This window comes from Sorex fumeus, unplaced genomic scaffold (genome assembly GCF_029834395.1).
Source record: "Sorex fumeus unplaced genomic scaffold, SorFum_2.1 ptg000063l, whole genome shotgun sequence".
NCBI classification, from domain to species: domain Eukaryota; kingdom Metazoa; phylum Chordata; class Mammalia; order Eulipotyphla; family Soricidae; genus Sorex; species Sorex fumeus.
In genome coordinates, this window is record NW_026606120.1 from 73,321,234 (window position 1) to 73,338,595 (window position 17,362).

At 45.7% G+C, this 17,362-nt stretch overlaps 1 protein-coding gene across 1 annotated transcript in view; it reads right to left on the reverse strand.

The window, feature by feature from the left end:
- The window catches only part of FBXL20 (F-box and leucine rich repeat protein 20), an 81,859-nt gene extending 65,596 nt beyond the window's left edge, over window positions 1-16,263 (reverse strand). Inside the window, exon 1 of the mRNA XM_056128033.1 lies at window positions 15,941-16,263. Coding sequence (XP_055984008.1) covers window positions 15,941-15,982 — 42 coding nt within the window. The 5' untranslated portion in view covers window positions 15,983-16,263. The remainder of the gene's footprint in view (window positions 1-15,940) is intronic.
- Between the last annotated feature and the right edge of the window lie 1,099 nt (window positions 16,264-17,362).

Genomic DNA, 17,362 nt, shown 5'->3' on the forward strand with positions numbered 1-17,362 from the left:
CCTTGGATTCTGGGCTCAATGGACCCCGGGAGGAGAGTTCCTCTGCCTGCATCCCCCAGTCTCCAGGGACCCAAGGATCATGCCCATAAGCCACCTCCTGCCAGCTCCAGATAATCTCACTGGCCACCATTCAAAACTCACAGCTGCTTCTCCCAGAAGGAAGCATAAAATGAGGACCCCATAACCAGGCCACCGGATTCCATGCCAGGCTGTTTTCACTCCGGGCGCCCCAGAGGGGGATGGGTGAGAGCCCTCCCCACCCCAAGGGACCTAGCCCTAGCAGTCGACCTCCACAATCCAATCGCCGCCATGCTCCAGGCAGCTTTCCACATGCTCAGGCCGAGCCTCACGCATGAGTGAACATATTCCTGGACAGATAAACACACACACACACACACACACACACACACACGGCTCAACATTTAACAACACGTTAGTGCTCTCTTATAGAAGGGCTCAATGGCCCCTGGATTAAATACAACAATCTTCACACTCTGTCCTCTAAGGAAACTTTTTTGCAACATTTTCAGCAGTTTTTCATAACAAACCATACAAAATACATAATATTTCGGTTCTGCTTTGGGGCAGGGTTTGGGGTTTGGGATAGAAAAATCTGAAATATGATGGTTGGGAAGGTGTAATGGTGGTGGGATTAGTGAATATTAAGTGTAATCAAATATTGTAAATTACTTTATAAAATAAAAAAATTAAAAATAAATAATCATAAGTGGACTTCCAAGCTAATGGAGCTGAGTTTTCAGTGGTCACATACAACAAAGAATAAACTTTACAGGACAGACACTGATACAAAAACAAATACCATATGACAGCAAATCGCATCAATAAACCCAAGAGAAAAAATGTGTGATTTCTAGAACTGCCACACTGCAATATTTAAAATGTCCAGTTTTTAACCAAAAAAAATTAAAATTACAAAGACACAGAAAATCATTTACAGATTATGTAAGTGTATAGTACCCAAAATATTTAATGCTTAAGACTCAATAACAAAAAAAATACAAATGATTCCAACTCCAAAATATTCAAATATATTTTTGCAAAGATAAACTAATGGTCAGAAACTAAATGAAAAGATGCTCTGCATCACTAGTTAGTAAAGAAATACAAAACAAGTAGGTAGGGCATTTGCCTTGCACACAGAAGACCCAGGTTCGATCACTAGCAACCCTTATGTTCCCCAGAGCACCACCTGGAGTAATTCCTGAATGCAAAGCCAGGCGTAAACCCTGAGCACTGCTGTGTATGGCCCAAACCCACATCCACTCCCCCCACAAAAGAAGAAACACAAAACAAGGTCACAATGAGCCTACCTCACAACCACAAGGATGCTATAATTTTATTTTAACATAAAATGAATTTATTATAAAATAAAATTTATTTTGAAATAAAAGAAACAATTGGCAAGGAAATGAATAAAGGGTCAGAGCAGGTAAGGATACAGCAGGTAAGGCACCTGCCTTACATACGAACCTAAATTTGATTCCCAGCAACCCCATGAGCCCTGCCAGGAGCAATTCCTGAGTGTAAAGCCAGGAGTAAGTTCTGACTGTAGCCAGGCATGCGCCCACACCCCACAAAGGGAAATGGATAAATATGAACTACTGTACAATGATGGTGGGAAAGTAAAATGGTGCAGCTGCTGTGGAAAACAGTTTGGCAGTTCCTCAAAAAGTTGAAAATAGAACCACCACATGACCCAACAATTCCACTCCCAAATAAATACCCATAAGAACTGAAAACAGTTTTCAAGTACATACTTGTTCACACAAATATCCACATTAAGGCTATTCATAATAGTCAAATGGTAGAAACAATGAAAATGTAACACTAACAAAAGAATAAATAAAATATGGTATTATTCACACAACAGTTTAGCCATAAAAATATATTGGTATGGGGCTACTGAGATAGTACACTAGATAAGGCACTTACCTTCTATGAGACCAACTCAGATTCAATCCCTGGGACCATATGCGACAGATAAACACAATCAGGAATGACCCCTGAGCACTGAGCACTGAGGAGTGCGGCCCAAACACTCCACCCACACCCACACCCACACCCACACCAACACCCAAGTACTAACACATGCTACAATGCAGGTATATCTTGAAAATGTTATACCAAGTTAAAGAAGCCAGTCTGGTTCACATGGAAGACCTGCACTGCACTGTAGCACACTGTCTTCCTGTTGTTCATCAATTTGCTCGTGCGGGCACCAGTAACGTCTCCATTGTGAGACTTGCTGTTACTGTTTTTGGCATATCAAATATGCCAAGGGGACCTTGCCAGGCTCTCCCGTGTGGGCGGGATACTCTCGGTAGCTTGCCAGGCTTTCCAAGAGGGGCAGAGGAATAGAACCCAGGTCAGCCGCGTGCAAGGAAAACGCCCTACCCACTGTGCTCCATGGAAGAACAGTGTAAAAAAAAAAAGAAATTAGACTAAATGTCTACTTAGAACAATAAGGTGATGGGAGGGAGGATAATCAACAACAAAATCTCCCAGTGTCAGAGACAGTGTCTCAGAATTGACTGTAGCAGTAATTTATCTGTGAATATACGAAAAGCTGGGCCAGATAGATAGTATAACTAGTAGGGTGCTTGCCCTGCATGTGGCTGAACCAGGTTCAATTCCCAGCATCCCCCAAAACAAAGACCAAACCCAAAACAAACCCCTCCCCCATCACAGTCACTCAATTATATACAATGAGAAAGTGAATGCTGGGGCTGGAGTGATAGTGTAGTAGATAGGGTGTTTGCCAGTTTGATCTCCAACATTCCATATGGTTCCCCTGAGCCCTGCCAGGACTGACCCCTAAACACAGAGCCAGGAGTTAAGACCTGAGCACTGTTGCGCGACCCAAAAAACAACCTATCAACAAACAAACAACAACAACAAAATATATAATTCTGGGGGCCAGAAAAATAGTACACAGGTTAAGGTGCCTACTTTTCATGACCTGGATTAGATTCCCAGCACTGAATATGGTCCTCTGAGCACCACCAGGAATGATACCTAAACAGAGCTGAGAGCAAACCCTTTGTACAAATGGGTATGGGTCAATCCCCCACCCCTCCCAAAAGATCTTAAAAGATACTAAATATTATAAGCTATGACCTCAAATCACTTAATCACTTAACTTCCCGTTAGTCGTCGATTTGCTCGAGCGGGCGCCAGTAACGTCTCCATTTGTCCCTGTCGCGTGCTAGTGTAGCCCAATGGCATCTGTTCGCTCCGGGAACATGAAGGGCCTCAAACCGATCGTTCATGATCTTGACGAAGAAGTCTGACCATCTGGAAGGTGGGCGGCCACGCGGTCTTTTGACATCCCGTGGAATCCAGTCGGTAACAGCTCTAGTCCAGCAGTCGTCTTTAAATCTCATTACGTGACCAGCCCATCTGATTTTCGACACCTTGGCAAATGAGACAGCGTCCCTGATCCTTGATCGTCAACGGATGTCAGAACTCCGGATTCGTTCTCTCATTTGAGTGAAACGTGATATTCCAAGCATAGCTCTTTCTATTCTTCTTTGGGAGACCTGAATAGCGTTCTCATCTTGTTTGCGTAGGGCCCAGGTCTCTGAGGCATATGTTAATGCAGGAAGAACAGTGGAATCAAAGAGATGTGCCCGGAGCCGGAGGTTCTTCGTCCTCTTAGCTATTTCTTCGACGTTCTTGAAGGCGTTCCAAGCCGCTCTCTTCCTCCTGCGCAGCTCGGGTGCCAGGTCATTTGTCATGTTGACCTCTCGACCTAGGTACACATAGCTGTTGCATTCGGAGATGGTCGTTCCATTGAGAGCGAATGGGGCATCAGGAACGAGGCTGTTTCTCATAAACATTGTCTTCGTAAGATTCAGCTGTAGTCCTACCTTTCCACACTCACGGTCAAAGTCGGCCAGCATTTGTGCTGCTTGGCTGATGTTTGGTGTTATTAAAACAATGTCATCAGCAAAGCGGAGGTGGTGTAGTTACCGACCATCTATCTTCACTCCCATTCCTTCCCATTCCAGTCGTCGCATGATGTTCTCGAGGGTGGCCACACTCCAGGATGCTTTCTGGACCCGCGCGGACACATCATAAGACACTAAATACCCATCTTCTTATGACCTCAAAATATTTTATTATTAATAATTTTGTTGGGGGGAGGTCACACAGGTGATGCTCAGAGGTTACTCCTGGCTCTGCACTCAGATTACTTTTTTTTTTCCTTCTTCAGAGAGATTACTTCTGGTGGTACTTGAGGGACTATATGGGATGCCAGGGATCAAACCTAGGTCAGTCACAACCTACTTGCTATACTACCCTCCAGCCCTTCAAATTTTCTTAATGATAATTTTTTATTGAACAAACACTATGATATCTTTCAAAAATGTCATCAGTTCTCTTGAAGTTGTCTAATTTTAAATATAAAAGTCTTCCCCCAGGGAGTGGGAGAGACAGTACAGTGGGTAGAGTGCTTGCCTTGCACATGGCTGAATGGGACTCAAGGTTAATCACTAGCACTCGCAGAGTCCCCTGAACCCTGCCAGGAGTAATTCCTGAACATGGCTGGGTACAGTCAAAGGCAAAATAAAATGTATACAGTGATAGTACAGCAGGCAGAGCACTTGCCTTGCATATGGCTGACTTTGGTTCAATCCCCAAAACTATGTATGATCCCCCAAATATCCCAGGAGTGATCCCTAAGCACAGAGTCAAGAGTAAGTCCTAAGCACAGTCATCTGTGGCACCCCCCCATTTTTTTCCAAGTCAGAAATACACTGTCCTGGTTTCTGATGATTGCCTCCATTTCTCTCGCATTGATAAAAACAAATGCTTTTCCTTTTTCACCTGGTCTTTTCTTTTTTTCCCTCTATCCTGAGGCTTTCTTCCTCTGTTGCTCCATCACATATTTCAAAAACAAAGATCTTAATTCTGATATGTTAAGAAAGTGGAGTATTCTCACTTCCCTTCTGACTATTAAGCACTTCTCTTCTTCCTCCTTATAGTGCACTTCTCTTAAAAAGCAGTCTCTGGATCAGAAGTGATTAAGTGAATATAGAGAATAAGGTGCTTGCAAGCAAACAGCCAATCAACCCAGTCATCCCTGGTCCAATCTCATGTACCACTATAGTTTCCTATCCCTGCTAGGAATAATCCCTTAGCAAGAGTCAGGAGTAAGTCCAACACCACCAGGTGTGACCCCAAAACCAAAAATAAAAGGCGGTCTCATTTTAGAAGTATTTTGTCAGTGACCTCCACACCCCCACCACATATCAAACCCAAACATTCAGTCAACAATCAAATCGGCTTTGGTTAACACAGAAACTGATAAAGCTCTTAGCCAAAGAAAATTTCAGAAACGCAGTAAATCATAAGCTATTTAAAATAAAACCAAATTCAAAACATATCCCTATCAAAGATATACCTGAAAAATTAAAATATAGTCGATAAATAACAGAATTAAAATTTGAACCTAGCAAACTGTTTTTAGTTTTTTATCCTCCTCACTATTATACTAAGTCAGAGTTATTTGAAGTATGTTACTATTAGGTAACATCATATTTCTCTGAAACACAAATTCATGGATCTGAGTGATTAGCTATTCATTTGTTGGTCAAACTGAAGTTTGAAATCCACCTCTCTAAACCATGGCTTTTCCCACCTGCTTTTCTTTTAGTATTCTTGGGGGATGCTCCCAATCAGTGCTCAGGCGGCATAAGGGTACTTCCCAGAACTTCACAGCCAAACAGACCAGTGGTTTGATCCAAGAGCCCAAGTATGCAGTGCTAACTGGGATTCACAGGGGCTACACCAGTGGTGTGTGAGGGACTATATGGCATTAAAAATTGACAGGTGTCAGCATCATGCATGACATCCATCTTTACCCTGTACTATCTGCCTGCACTAAACCATAGTTTTGTTGTTGTTGTTCAAGTTGGGGGTCATACCTAGCAAATCAGGGAATCACAGAATTTCTATGATAGGAATTACACGAAGAAGTCTAGAGAGGTAACATACCTAATACCCCTGTGTGTGTGTATACATGAGTACAAATGTGAATATATGGACATTTTTATTTCATAGTCTAAAACGAAAATGATTTTTTCTAAAATCCCTTTGATATGGTCATAACACTTTTATTCATCAGTGAATTTAAAACTTAAAATATTAAACTATATAGACGATCTAGTTCAAATACTAACAAAAAATAACAAGGATGACACAGCCATCCTGAATAGTATTCAAGAAAATCTTGTAGATAATATTCAAGGTTAACTTTAAATTGTTAATCTGCAGGGTACTCTGAGTGAAATCTCTTCTTTTTCATTTGTCCCACCTAACTCTAAAAGGGAAAAAAAGAAAACAAACAAAAACCACTTTTGCTAAACCTTGCTGATTCTGAAAACACTGAGTTAGCAATGACCTCAGTAGAGCTTGAACTGTCAACCAAGGAAACACGCATAACAGGTACTCTAAATTTTTCCTCTATTCCGTTTTGCCAACTATTAAATTCCTTCATTCTATATATTATTGCAAAGCACTCAGAATAACTAGACCATAGGTATATTGTTTTCCAAGTCATCAGAATGCTTTTCCTTTTTTTTGGGGGGGGGGGTCACACCCATTGATACTCAGGGTTACTCATGGCTCTGTACTCAGGAATTATTCCTGTTGGAGCTGGGGAGGGGGGGACCATATGAGATGCTGCATGCAAGGCAAATGCCCTCTCTGCTGTACAATTGCCCCAGGTTCACTTTTTCATTTCTTTGGTTTGCTTTTGGCCACACCTAGATGTGGTCAGTTATCTAAGTCTGCTTTTCCATTTCTTACTTTTAAGTGATTATGAAATTTTATTCCTGCATCAATGCATGTCTCTTCCAACTGGTCAAAAAAGTCAGTCGGGAACAGAAGATGGCTGAAAGGGTTAGATCACATGCTGTGCATGGGGAAGTCCTGGGTTTGAGCACTGGCACCACGCTGCAACCTTAGCACTGCTGGGAGTAGCCCCAGAGCACCACCATGTGGCTCCAAAACAGACAAAACAAAAAGTATCATATTCACCTAATACCACAGTAGTCAGCATATTTAAGTACATAAAATTGGGCAGTCATTAGAACTTTATGTCCATGTTTTGAGCCAATTTCTGAGGTTCAGCATCAGAGTAATGCACACAATGAATTTATTTATTTTTTAGGAGATTCTATTTTCCTCTTCTAGTTTTTATTAGAAATTCCTGAAATCAAGAACAAAAATGACAGAATTGCCAGTATCTGTTTAATAAATAACTAAATCTTTGTTGTCCAGGATTTAACAATGACTTTTTTTTTTGCCTGTCTGTTTTTGGGCTATACATGCTCTGGAAACTGTTAATGGGGCAGAACCCAGGACTGCAGGTGAAGCATGAGCACAAGCCCTTGGAGTTATCTATCCATCCTCTATTTTTTTTTAAAAGGACAGTCTTTATTTTTTTTTTCAATTTTTATTAGTGAGACATCATGAGGTACAATATTTTTACAAGTTTTTGTGCTTGGGTTTCAATTATACAATGATCAAATAAAGGGACAGTCTTTAAAAGCTAATGCAAATTTGTTTAGGATTTTCACATTTGAATACACAGCTATGCTATTTTTTAATAAACCATATAATTATGTGAATTAACCAAAAATATTGCAGTTTAGTACAACCACCTAACGTAAGTTGCTATTACATTAAAATAAAATCAAATGCATCCGAGTGCACTGAGACACATAAATATAAAACCATGATAGGGTGCGTTCATTTTCTGAGTCAATTTTGGGTGGGGAAATCCAAAAACTCATTTCGTCTGGAAGATCAAATAGATAAACAGACAGGTAAACAGACAATTATGTACATGCAGCTGAATCTGGTTAGTTTATAAGCATTTATTTGGGCAACACCTGGCAGTGCTCAGGGCTTACCCCTGGCTCTGTACTCAGGGATCAATCCTGGCGATGTTAGGGGGACCATATGTGGTGAACCCAGGTCAGGTACACTCAAGGCGTGCTGGACTCTCTCTCTGGCCCTAAGAGCATTGGTTTTTCTTCCTCCCACACTTGGATTTCTGGTGTAACAGAATATTTTGTTCTGAACACTCAAAAATAACCTTCTAAAACCACAGTATTAAATTTTTTGTTTTGTTTTTGTGTCACTTCCTGTAATACTCAGGGCTTACTCCTGGTTCTGCATTCAGGAATCACCGTGAGGCTCAGGAGACCATATGTGGTCTGGGAATTGAACCTGGATTAGCCACATACAAGGCAAATGCTTTAGCCTTACCTGACCATTTCTCTGTCCCCCAGAATATTGAAAATTTTAATTCATCAGTTTCTAGTCTACCAGCAGGTGGAAACAGTAACTTAAGGGCTAGGAATGGAATCCTTGGCATGTAACAAAGCTCTTCTTAATTTGCAAGAAAACTGAGACCAAGATTTGAAGAGACAACTATGAGGATAAAAATAGAAGGGTTTTAAATTTTAAGATTAAGAAGTATCACAGTGGTAAAGCGCAATTTCTTTTCTGCAAAAAAGGGGCCATAAGTTCAATCCCTGGTACCATCCAGTGGTCCTGTTAGTGCCACAACCAAGTGTATGATCATAGCACCAAATCTGTGCACCTCATCACAGCAAAGAACAAGACGGAAAGGAAAGTAAAATAAATGAAACTGAGGGTCAGAGATGTAACAGAGAAAGTAAAATGCTTGCCTTGCATGCTGCCCTCAAATCACCACCATATATAGTCCCCCAAGCACCATCAGATGTCACTCCTGAGCACTGAGTCAGGAATAACATCCGAGAAAGGCCAGAAGAAAAACAATGAAAAAATTAAAGTAGAAGCAACATGAGAGCCAAAGATGTGGGTGAAAAGGTGGAACATATACCTTACATGTGAGAGGCCCTGGGACTGGTCTCAGTAATTAGGCTTCCCACACCTCCAAGTATCACCAGGTATAAACCGTGGTGCACCCCCCTCAGCAGGACCACTGGGCATGGCCTCTATGACAATGGAAACACACACGCTAAAAGACATCACTGACAACTGAACCAGACAAATGACATGAGATGTACTTGGGATCAAAGACAAAGCTCTAAGAGCTGGCTCTCTGGATCCAGGATCCAGAGTGCATGTTCAAAGCTCTTTTAAAAAAAAAAAAAAAAAGCTTTTTTGGGGTCACAGCCGACAATTCTCAGGGATTACTTCTGGCTCTGCACTCAGGTTCCTACTGACGGTGCTCCAGGGACCATATGGGAAGCTGGGAATCGAACCCGGGTTGGCCGCGTGCAAGGCAAATGCCCTACCCACTGTGCCATCGCTCCAGCCCCCAAAGCATCATTCAAAGGTCCGCATTTGATGCCCCTGTAATATCTCTTCAGCCTCTAAATATCTGATTTGGACCTACCTAATGTTAGGTAAGTGCTTTCTGGTCAATCTCTGTAGCACTGTCCTCCTGTTGCTTATCAATTTGCTCAAGTGAGCACCGGTAACGTCTCCATTGTAAGACTTGTTATTTTTTTTTGGCATATCGAATACGCCATGGGGAGCTTGCCAGGCTCTGCCATGCGGGCAGGATACTCTTGGTAGCTTGCCGGGCTCTCCGAGAGGAAAGGAGTACTCAAACCTGGGTTGGCTGCATGCAAGGCAATTGCCCTACCCACTGTGCTACTGCTCCAGCCCTGGTCAATCTCTAAAGTATTTAAAACAAAATTCCTTAGTTCTCGTACTAACTATCCCTAGTGGTGCCTAGGGCACGGTGCAATGTTGGGGATCAAATCCAGACATCCTGCATGGGCTCAGCCTGTTGCTTGAGCATCTATCCAGCCTTTACTGTAAGAATTTAATGTCAAAACTAAATAGCTCCCGCCAAATTTCTTTTTCTTACATATTTTATCCAGTAATCACTGACTGGCTTTTTTACATATAAGATACATAGAAAGGTACTCTCTTTCCTAGGTTTTACCTTAAAATACTTTCTTCAGCTTTATCCCTCAACATGAGATCTAAGATCTGGAGTTTACAGTTAAAATAAGCCAAAACATGTAGAGGTAATACAGAGAGTAAAGCACTTGCAGTTCATGCACCGCACCTCCGTTTACTCCCTAGCACTGCTATGAGTGTGCAAAGTCATTAACAAGACTTGGGTTTGGTCTTGAGTCTGGCGCTTTAGACCACTCAGGTGTTTGCCTTGCACGCTGCCGACCCGAGTTCGATTCCTCCACCCCTCTCGGAGAGCCTGGCAAGCTCCTGAGAGTATCTTGCCCGCAGGGCAAAGCCTGGCAAACTACCTGTGATGTATTAGATATGCCAAACACAGTAACAACAAGTCGCACAATGTTACTGGGCCCACTCAAGCAAATGATGAACAACAGGAGGACAGTGACAGTGACAGGGTTTGATATAAGAAATATTTCCAGACACAATATAACCAAAAACAGGCTGACAGCTCAACTAGTTGAGCTTTGCATTCAGGAGTTTGGGATTTAATCCCTGGCACCTCGGTGCCTAAGTTGCACCTAAAGCAACTCTAGAATAGCCTAAGCACCTGTCACTTTGGCCCACCCAAAAAAAGCACACAAAAGACAAACTTCAAATATCCTTCCCCTGAGAACATGTGGGGCCCTCCTAAAAAATTAACTTTTCAAAAGAAATTAATGGTGGGGCTGGAGTGATAGCATAGCGGGTAGGGCATTTGCCTTGCACGTGGCCGACCCGGGTTTGATTCCGAGCATCCCATATGGTCCCCCAAGTACGGCCAGGTGTAATTCCTGAGTGGAGGAGCCAGGAGTGACCCCTGTGCATCGCTGGGTGTGACCCAAAAAAGCAAAAAAAAAAAAAAGAAAGAAATTAATGGTTAGGGGGCCAGAGAGATAGTACACCATGTAAGCACTTGCTTTGCACGCTGTCAATCATGGTTCCGTTTGAGATATCCCTCATGGTCCCCTGAGCAACACCAGGAAGTGACTCCTGAGAGCAGAATCAGGAGAAATCCCTGAGCATTTCCAGGTGTAGCTCCTAAACAAAACAAAATTAATTTTCAGACATTAATTTCAAATTAGGTATTACTTGCTATAAAAATTTTCTCCACACAACCCACATTCCAAAGTCGCCACCCTGTAAACTCATCTATCAAACCAGCTTTACGGATTCACGACTAAATCTCTGAGGAAATGTAAGCCAAGCAGCTAAAATTCACTGGTACACTGGTCTCCCTCGGAGAACTCTGCATTGCCCTCAGGATGGGTGTTGAAGGCCCAGCAGCAGCACTCCTGCACCACAGCTGCAGCCCTGCCAATGGCCCAACTCCAATGCAGACACAAAACTACAAAAACTCCCCTGGTTTTCAGGCTAAGAACTCTGGGGTCTTCTGGGAATGGAAGCAGGCAGCCTCCCGACATCCCTCCCTGTACTTCTGGATGCACTGGCAGCCACACCCATATCCCACAATGTAAACTCATTATTGGCCCAATTCTACAGATCCTGAAGTTTATGAAGCACACATTTGCACATACGGCCTTTGCACATGTGGCCGCTTTGCATAAGTGGCATTTGCACATTTGGCCGCTTTGCATATGTGGTCGCAGAACACTTGGAAATTTCACAATACTGACATCCCATTAGGAGCATATCAAATTAGATGGGAAATTAACAAAGAAGCCAACTAAGCTCAATAAGTAAAAATAACGCAGAGGGCTCAACTAACAATAAACAGTTTAGAAAACCTTCAGGTAAGGACTTAAAGACCCAAGGTGAGATCTAACAAACCAAAGGTTCCTTGGGGTTTTTTATTTTCTCTTTGTTTAGGGCTGAAGTGATAGCATAGCGGGCCTTGCACGCCCCCAACCCGACCCGGGTTCAATTCCTCTCCCCCTCTCAGAGAGCGCAGCAAGCTACCGAGAGTATCCCACCCTCACAGCAAAGCCTGGCAAGCTACCCATGACGTATTGGATATGCCAAAAACATTATCAAGTTTCACCATGGAGACGTTTCTGGTGCCCCCTCAAGCAGATTGATGAACAACGGGAGGACAGTGCTACAGTGCTCTTTGTTTTAGGGCCACACATGGTTATGCTCAGCTATCAGGAATCACTCCTGATGGTGTTTGGGGGACTCATATGTGGTACCAAAACTCAAACCCAGATCACCCTCGTGCAAAGCAAGCACCCCACCCACTGTACTATCTTTCTGTCTCCTTACTATTTTCTTGATAATTAACCATTTAGTTCTAACAATACAAAATAAATTATCTGAGCCGGTTAAGGAAGAAAGTTTGGAAGATGGTTGGGAAAATGGGGACAACTGTGGAGGGAAGGTCACTCTGGTGGTGGGATTGGTGCTGGAACATCAAATGCCCTAACAACCGTCTTATGAACTTTGTAAACCATGGTGTTTAAATTAAAAAAAAAAAAAAAAGACATGACAACAAGAAAAAAATTTTTTCCGCCCACAAAAGTTTCCGGGTTTTTGATTGTTTTTTGTTAAAGACTTTTATAAAAGTCTGAAAGAGCCTCCAATACCTTTAGGAAAGACAAGTAAGGAGAGGCTGCTAAAATCTCAGGGCTGGGATGAATGGAGACATTACTGGCGCACACTGGAGTAAATGGATGAACAACGGGATATAACAAACCAAAGGTTCACCAAGGTAAGATATAACAAACCAAAGGCCATATAATGGGATACACACTCAGTAATTACTCCTGGTGCTTCGGAGTCCATATGGGATGTTGGGGTTCATAGAACTCTGTCCAAGAAAGACTCACCCACAAAAATCCTGATATTATTTATCTGCTTAAAATCGTGAAACTATCAGTCCTTTAAAAGGTAAGGGTGGGGTGGGGTGGGGGGGGAAACAAAGACAAAGAACATCGGGTAGGGCATCTGCCTTGAATGCTTCCAATCCAGGTTCAATCCCTGATATCCCATCTGGTCCCAGGGCTAATTCTTGACTGCAGAGCCAGGAATAAGCCCTAAAAATCATGGGGCGTGGACCAAAACCCAAACAAAATAAAATAAAAAGCATCTGGGGGCTAGATAGATAGTACAGCAGATAAGGAGCTTACCTTGCTTGCACAGGGCCAACCTGGGATCAATTCCCAGAACCACATATGGTTCCCTGAACATCAATGGGAGTGATTCTTGTGCACAACTAGGTGTGACCCAAAAACCAAAATTTAATTTAAAAGATTAAATAGAAAACATTCTGGAGCCAAAGTGATAGTAGAGTGGGTAGGGGGCTTGCCTTGTACCCAGCAAACCTGGGTTTGAGTTCTAACACCACATATGGTCCCTAGAGACTCGCTAGCAGCGATTCCTGAACACAGAGCCAGGAGGAAGTCCTGAGTATCACCAAGTGTGGCCCCCAAAACAAAAATTAAACCAAACAAACAGAAAAAGCATTCTGGCACCACGGGGATAGCTCAACAGGCTGAAGCTTAGCATGCAGATCACCTAGGTTCACTCCTGGCCGTCACAAGTTCCCCTGAGCACCCAGGAATGCCTCCACCCCCCAAAAAAAGCAAGTAGGAAAAAAGGCAGTCCATATTAATTAGAATAAAAACTGTTTTATCTAATTCTTGTATATGATGAAAGTAAACACAGTATATATAGTAATTTTTTGGGTTTTGAGATCAGCTACTTTATTAGTTTTACTCTTTATAAACTGGGTCAGTAAAGTAAATGATTTTAGGAGACACTTAAGAGATAAATGAACACAATGGGCTGATTGCTTTGCATGTAGAATTCTGGGTACCCCACTGTACTCAAGTCCCTCCCTGACTAATCCAACTGTGAACCTGTCACCTCCCCCCCTAAAGAAAAACCACTCATAAAGAAATTTATTAACACTTATTTTCAGCCCTTTTCATTTGTCTGGAACATATTACATCATTAAGAGTTGTTTCTGGTTTATACATAAGTACTTTAATCAAGAAAACTTGTACTAAGAGGATTTTCTGCCAACCCCCATACTTTTTTATTTTCTCAGATGCTTAGAAAGTTTTAGTTGTCAATTATCAATCCATATAATGATAGACTTCATTAAGCAATACAGGAGATGGAGAGAGACTGAGATAGTACAGCAGGTAGGTGTTTACCTTGCACAGAACCTACCTGGATTTGATCCCTGACACCACATATGGTCCCCCAGCACCACCAGGAGTGAGCCCTGAGCACAGCTGGGTGTGGTAAATACAAAACAACAAAAAAGTGAAAAAATAAAGCAATAGTACCTTTTATTATTTTAGTGCCACTGTTATAGACCATTTATAATTGAAAATATAAAACAATTCTAAAAATTGCAACAGCAGTGCAACTTTAAAGCTCATTCAAGAACAAACTCCAACTACACAACCTAAAAATTGCTAAAACAGAGCTAACTAATGTTAGTTAGCTAGCTAACTAACAAAATACTAATCCCACTCAGTATTCAGTATTTGGGCTTCCCTTTAAAATTTCTGTCAACTACTAAATGTCTATTCAGCAATTTTGATGAGGAGTCTGGGACTTATGCAGTATTACTGAACTTTTCCACTATTCTAAACTATGCTTATGGTGTCTTTCTGTATTAGGACAACATAAAGCTCGATTCTGCCCCAATTCCTTTCTACTGTAAGATTTTCCTACCACCATTAAAATATAAGGAAGGCCAATTCCTTGATTTTATCCTTTCCACGCCCTCAATAATAATACAGTTCCTCTGAATTTAAACTCTCCCCAACACTTCCTGTGTTGAACACTGAAAACTGAAACAACAAACTCAATAATAAAATCATGTTCCCCGAGAAGCACACACACAAAAATATCCAAAAATAGACAACGCTTGCCCAAGTTTAGTTCGTAGACTAAGTCCTTGGGCAAAAAATTTCACTCTCTGCGCCTCGTTGGCAAGTTTCCCGACACTTTCCTCTCAGTTTCTTACAATTTCATCCTTCAAAAGGGAAGGAAAAGAAATCAACAAGCGGGGTGGGGAGGATCGAGTGAGCCGCAAGGTATCCCAGGTCAGGCTGATTCTCGGCCAGAGGAGGCTAGGTAACAAGCACCGTTCTGGTCCAAAGCAGTGTCTTTGTCCCGGAGCCCCTGGACGGGCCTTCAATACTTCCCTCCCCGGGGCCTACTGGCTCAGGATGCTTTGCGATCGCCGCTTGCATTCCTCCCCTCCCGGGCTCCAGCCTCTTTGCCCGAGCAGGAAAAGTTGAAGAGACGGCGCCAAGCACAAGGGAGTTGCACAGCCCGTCCACAACTGCGCGATGCCACGAACAATGAGCTCCGGGTGAAGAGGAAGTACCAGAACAATGCCCAAACCAAACGCACCCCCAGCACCCTCGTGCTCGCCCCTCTCTCTCCACCCCCGGCCAGGCTGCGTGGCACCCCACACTGCACACACCCGTGGGGGGTGTCTGTGTGTGTGTGTGTGTGTATCTAATGCGAAGTTGGGGGGGGCGGTCACCCACCCCTACCCCCCCGTCCTGGGCCCGGAACAGCGTCGCGCAGAAGGGAGCAGAGAGCAAAGCCGCAAGCTCTCAAGCTCTCGGAGGTCAGAGCCGGGATGCTTGTAGTGCCGGGGGAGGGAGGCGAGCCAAGGGTTGTGTAAAGAATGGAAAGCTGAGTGTTCCTGGGGGGAGGGGGGAAATAGGGCGCCGGAGCTAATCCCCGGCCGGGGCCCGCCGGAGGAAGGGGCAGGAGGCGAGCAGCCGGGAGGGCTGGCGACGTCGGGCTGCAGCGGGCGCTGGAGTACCGGGGCCGGAAAGGAGAAGCCCAGCCGGCCGGGCGCTCGGGGGGTGACGGCGCCAGGCTAGGGAGGAGGCTCGGTGCTGTCCTTTTTTTTCTTTCTTTTTTTTTTTCCCGTGGTATCCGCGCGAGAATCGCTTTTCCTCCCGCCGCCCTAGGCCAACCCCCACCCCCCCAACCCCCGCCCTCAAGCTCACACCTCAAACCTGCTCTTGGTCACTCCGTTCACGTCCCTCCTCATGGGGCCGGCGGGTGCGGCCGGGGCCGGGCGCTGCGGCGTGCGGAGTGCAAAGCCTCGGGGGGGGGGGGGGGTCCCCGGGCGGGCCCGCGAGTTCCGGGCGCCCGAGGCGGCGTCCGAGCGGCGGGGGGCGCGGAGCCGGGGGGCTAAGGCCGGCGTCGGGGGAACCTCTCGACTCAGCCGGGGCCTCGTCAGCCTCCCGCAGCGCCCGCGGCCGAGACGACGGGCTCGTCGCTAGCTCTTCTCTCTCTCCTCAGCCTCAACTTCAACCCAAAACAAAAACACTCCCCACCTGCCAGCAACGCGGCTTCTCATTGGGCAGCGCCCGCCGGGCTCCGAACGGCGTGAGGAGGAGCGCGCGGCGGCGGCGGCGGCGGCAGGGGCTGCCCCTCCCCCAACCCGGGGCGCGCTCGGCCCCCGGAGCAGCCGGAGCGCGGCGGCGTGAGCCCGCGGGCGCCCCCCACGCAGGCGAGCCCACCGCCAGAAGGCCCGGCAGGGAAGTGGCTCTCCGGGTCTGGGTTCGTGCAATGGGAGGGGCTGCGGGGCGGGCGCGTGTACGCGAGTGCGCGCGTGCTCGCGGACGTGAGAGGCGAACCGGACAACTACACACGGCGCCCGCGCCCCCTCTTCTGCCCAGGGTGCCCCTGGCCTCTCCTTCACCGCCGAGGATCACGCACCCACCCACCCACCAACACTCCTGTGCTCTTTCGAGTCCTCCCAGACACCCCACCCACCGAAGTCTGGTCGCGTCCTGCCCGGTAACCTGTGCTCGCACGCTCGCTCGCACGCACGCACATTCTGCCCCGCCACCCAACTCCCTTCCCCTGTCACTCACTGTCGCCTTGAACCCAAAGTGCAGCAGGCGGTCCCTGCTCGGAGCCATTTTCCTCCTCTTTCTGGTGGTCTCTAGACTGGGGCCGTGCTGTTGCTGCCGCCCGCCGCCGCCGCGGCTGCCGCTGCCGTCGCCTCCCCCGCCCCCGTGAATTGCATTACCGGGAGGCCTGGGGGGTGGGGGGCTGTGGCGGGGCGTGGGTCTCCCTGTGAATGAATCAGGAGGGCAGGGCGCTAATTGTGCTGTCCTCTTTCTGGGAGCGAGGAGCAGCGAGATCGCATCCCGTGCTTGAAGTCAGGGGGTGCTGTGCTGGAGTGGGGCGACCTTCCTTGGCCAGGGGGAGGGGCGGCGCTCCGGGGTGGCGGTGGGGGCGGGCGCGGCTGCAGGGCCTTTGGCTTTCCCCGCCCCTCGGCCGCCGGCGCCCAATGGGCGCGAGCACCTGTCAGTTCTCCAATCAGAGGGCGGGTTGGTGAGAGCCTGACCGTGACGCCACTTTGGCGGGAGAAACAAGCATGTCTGAGCGAGTAGGCGGGGGCGCTTGTTCAGTGAAA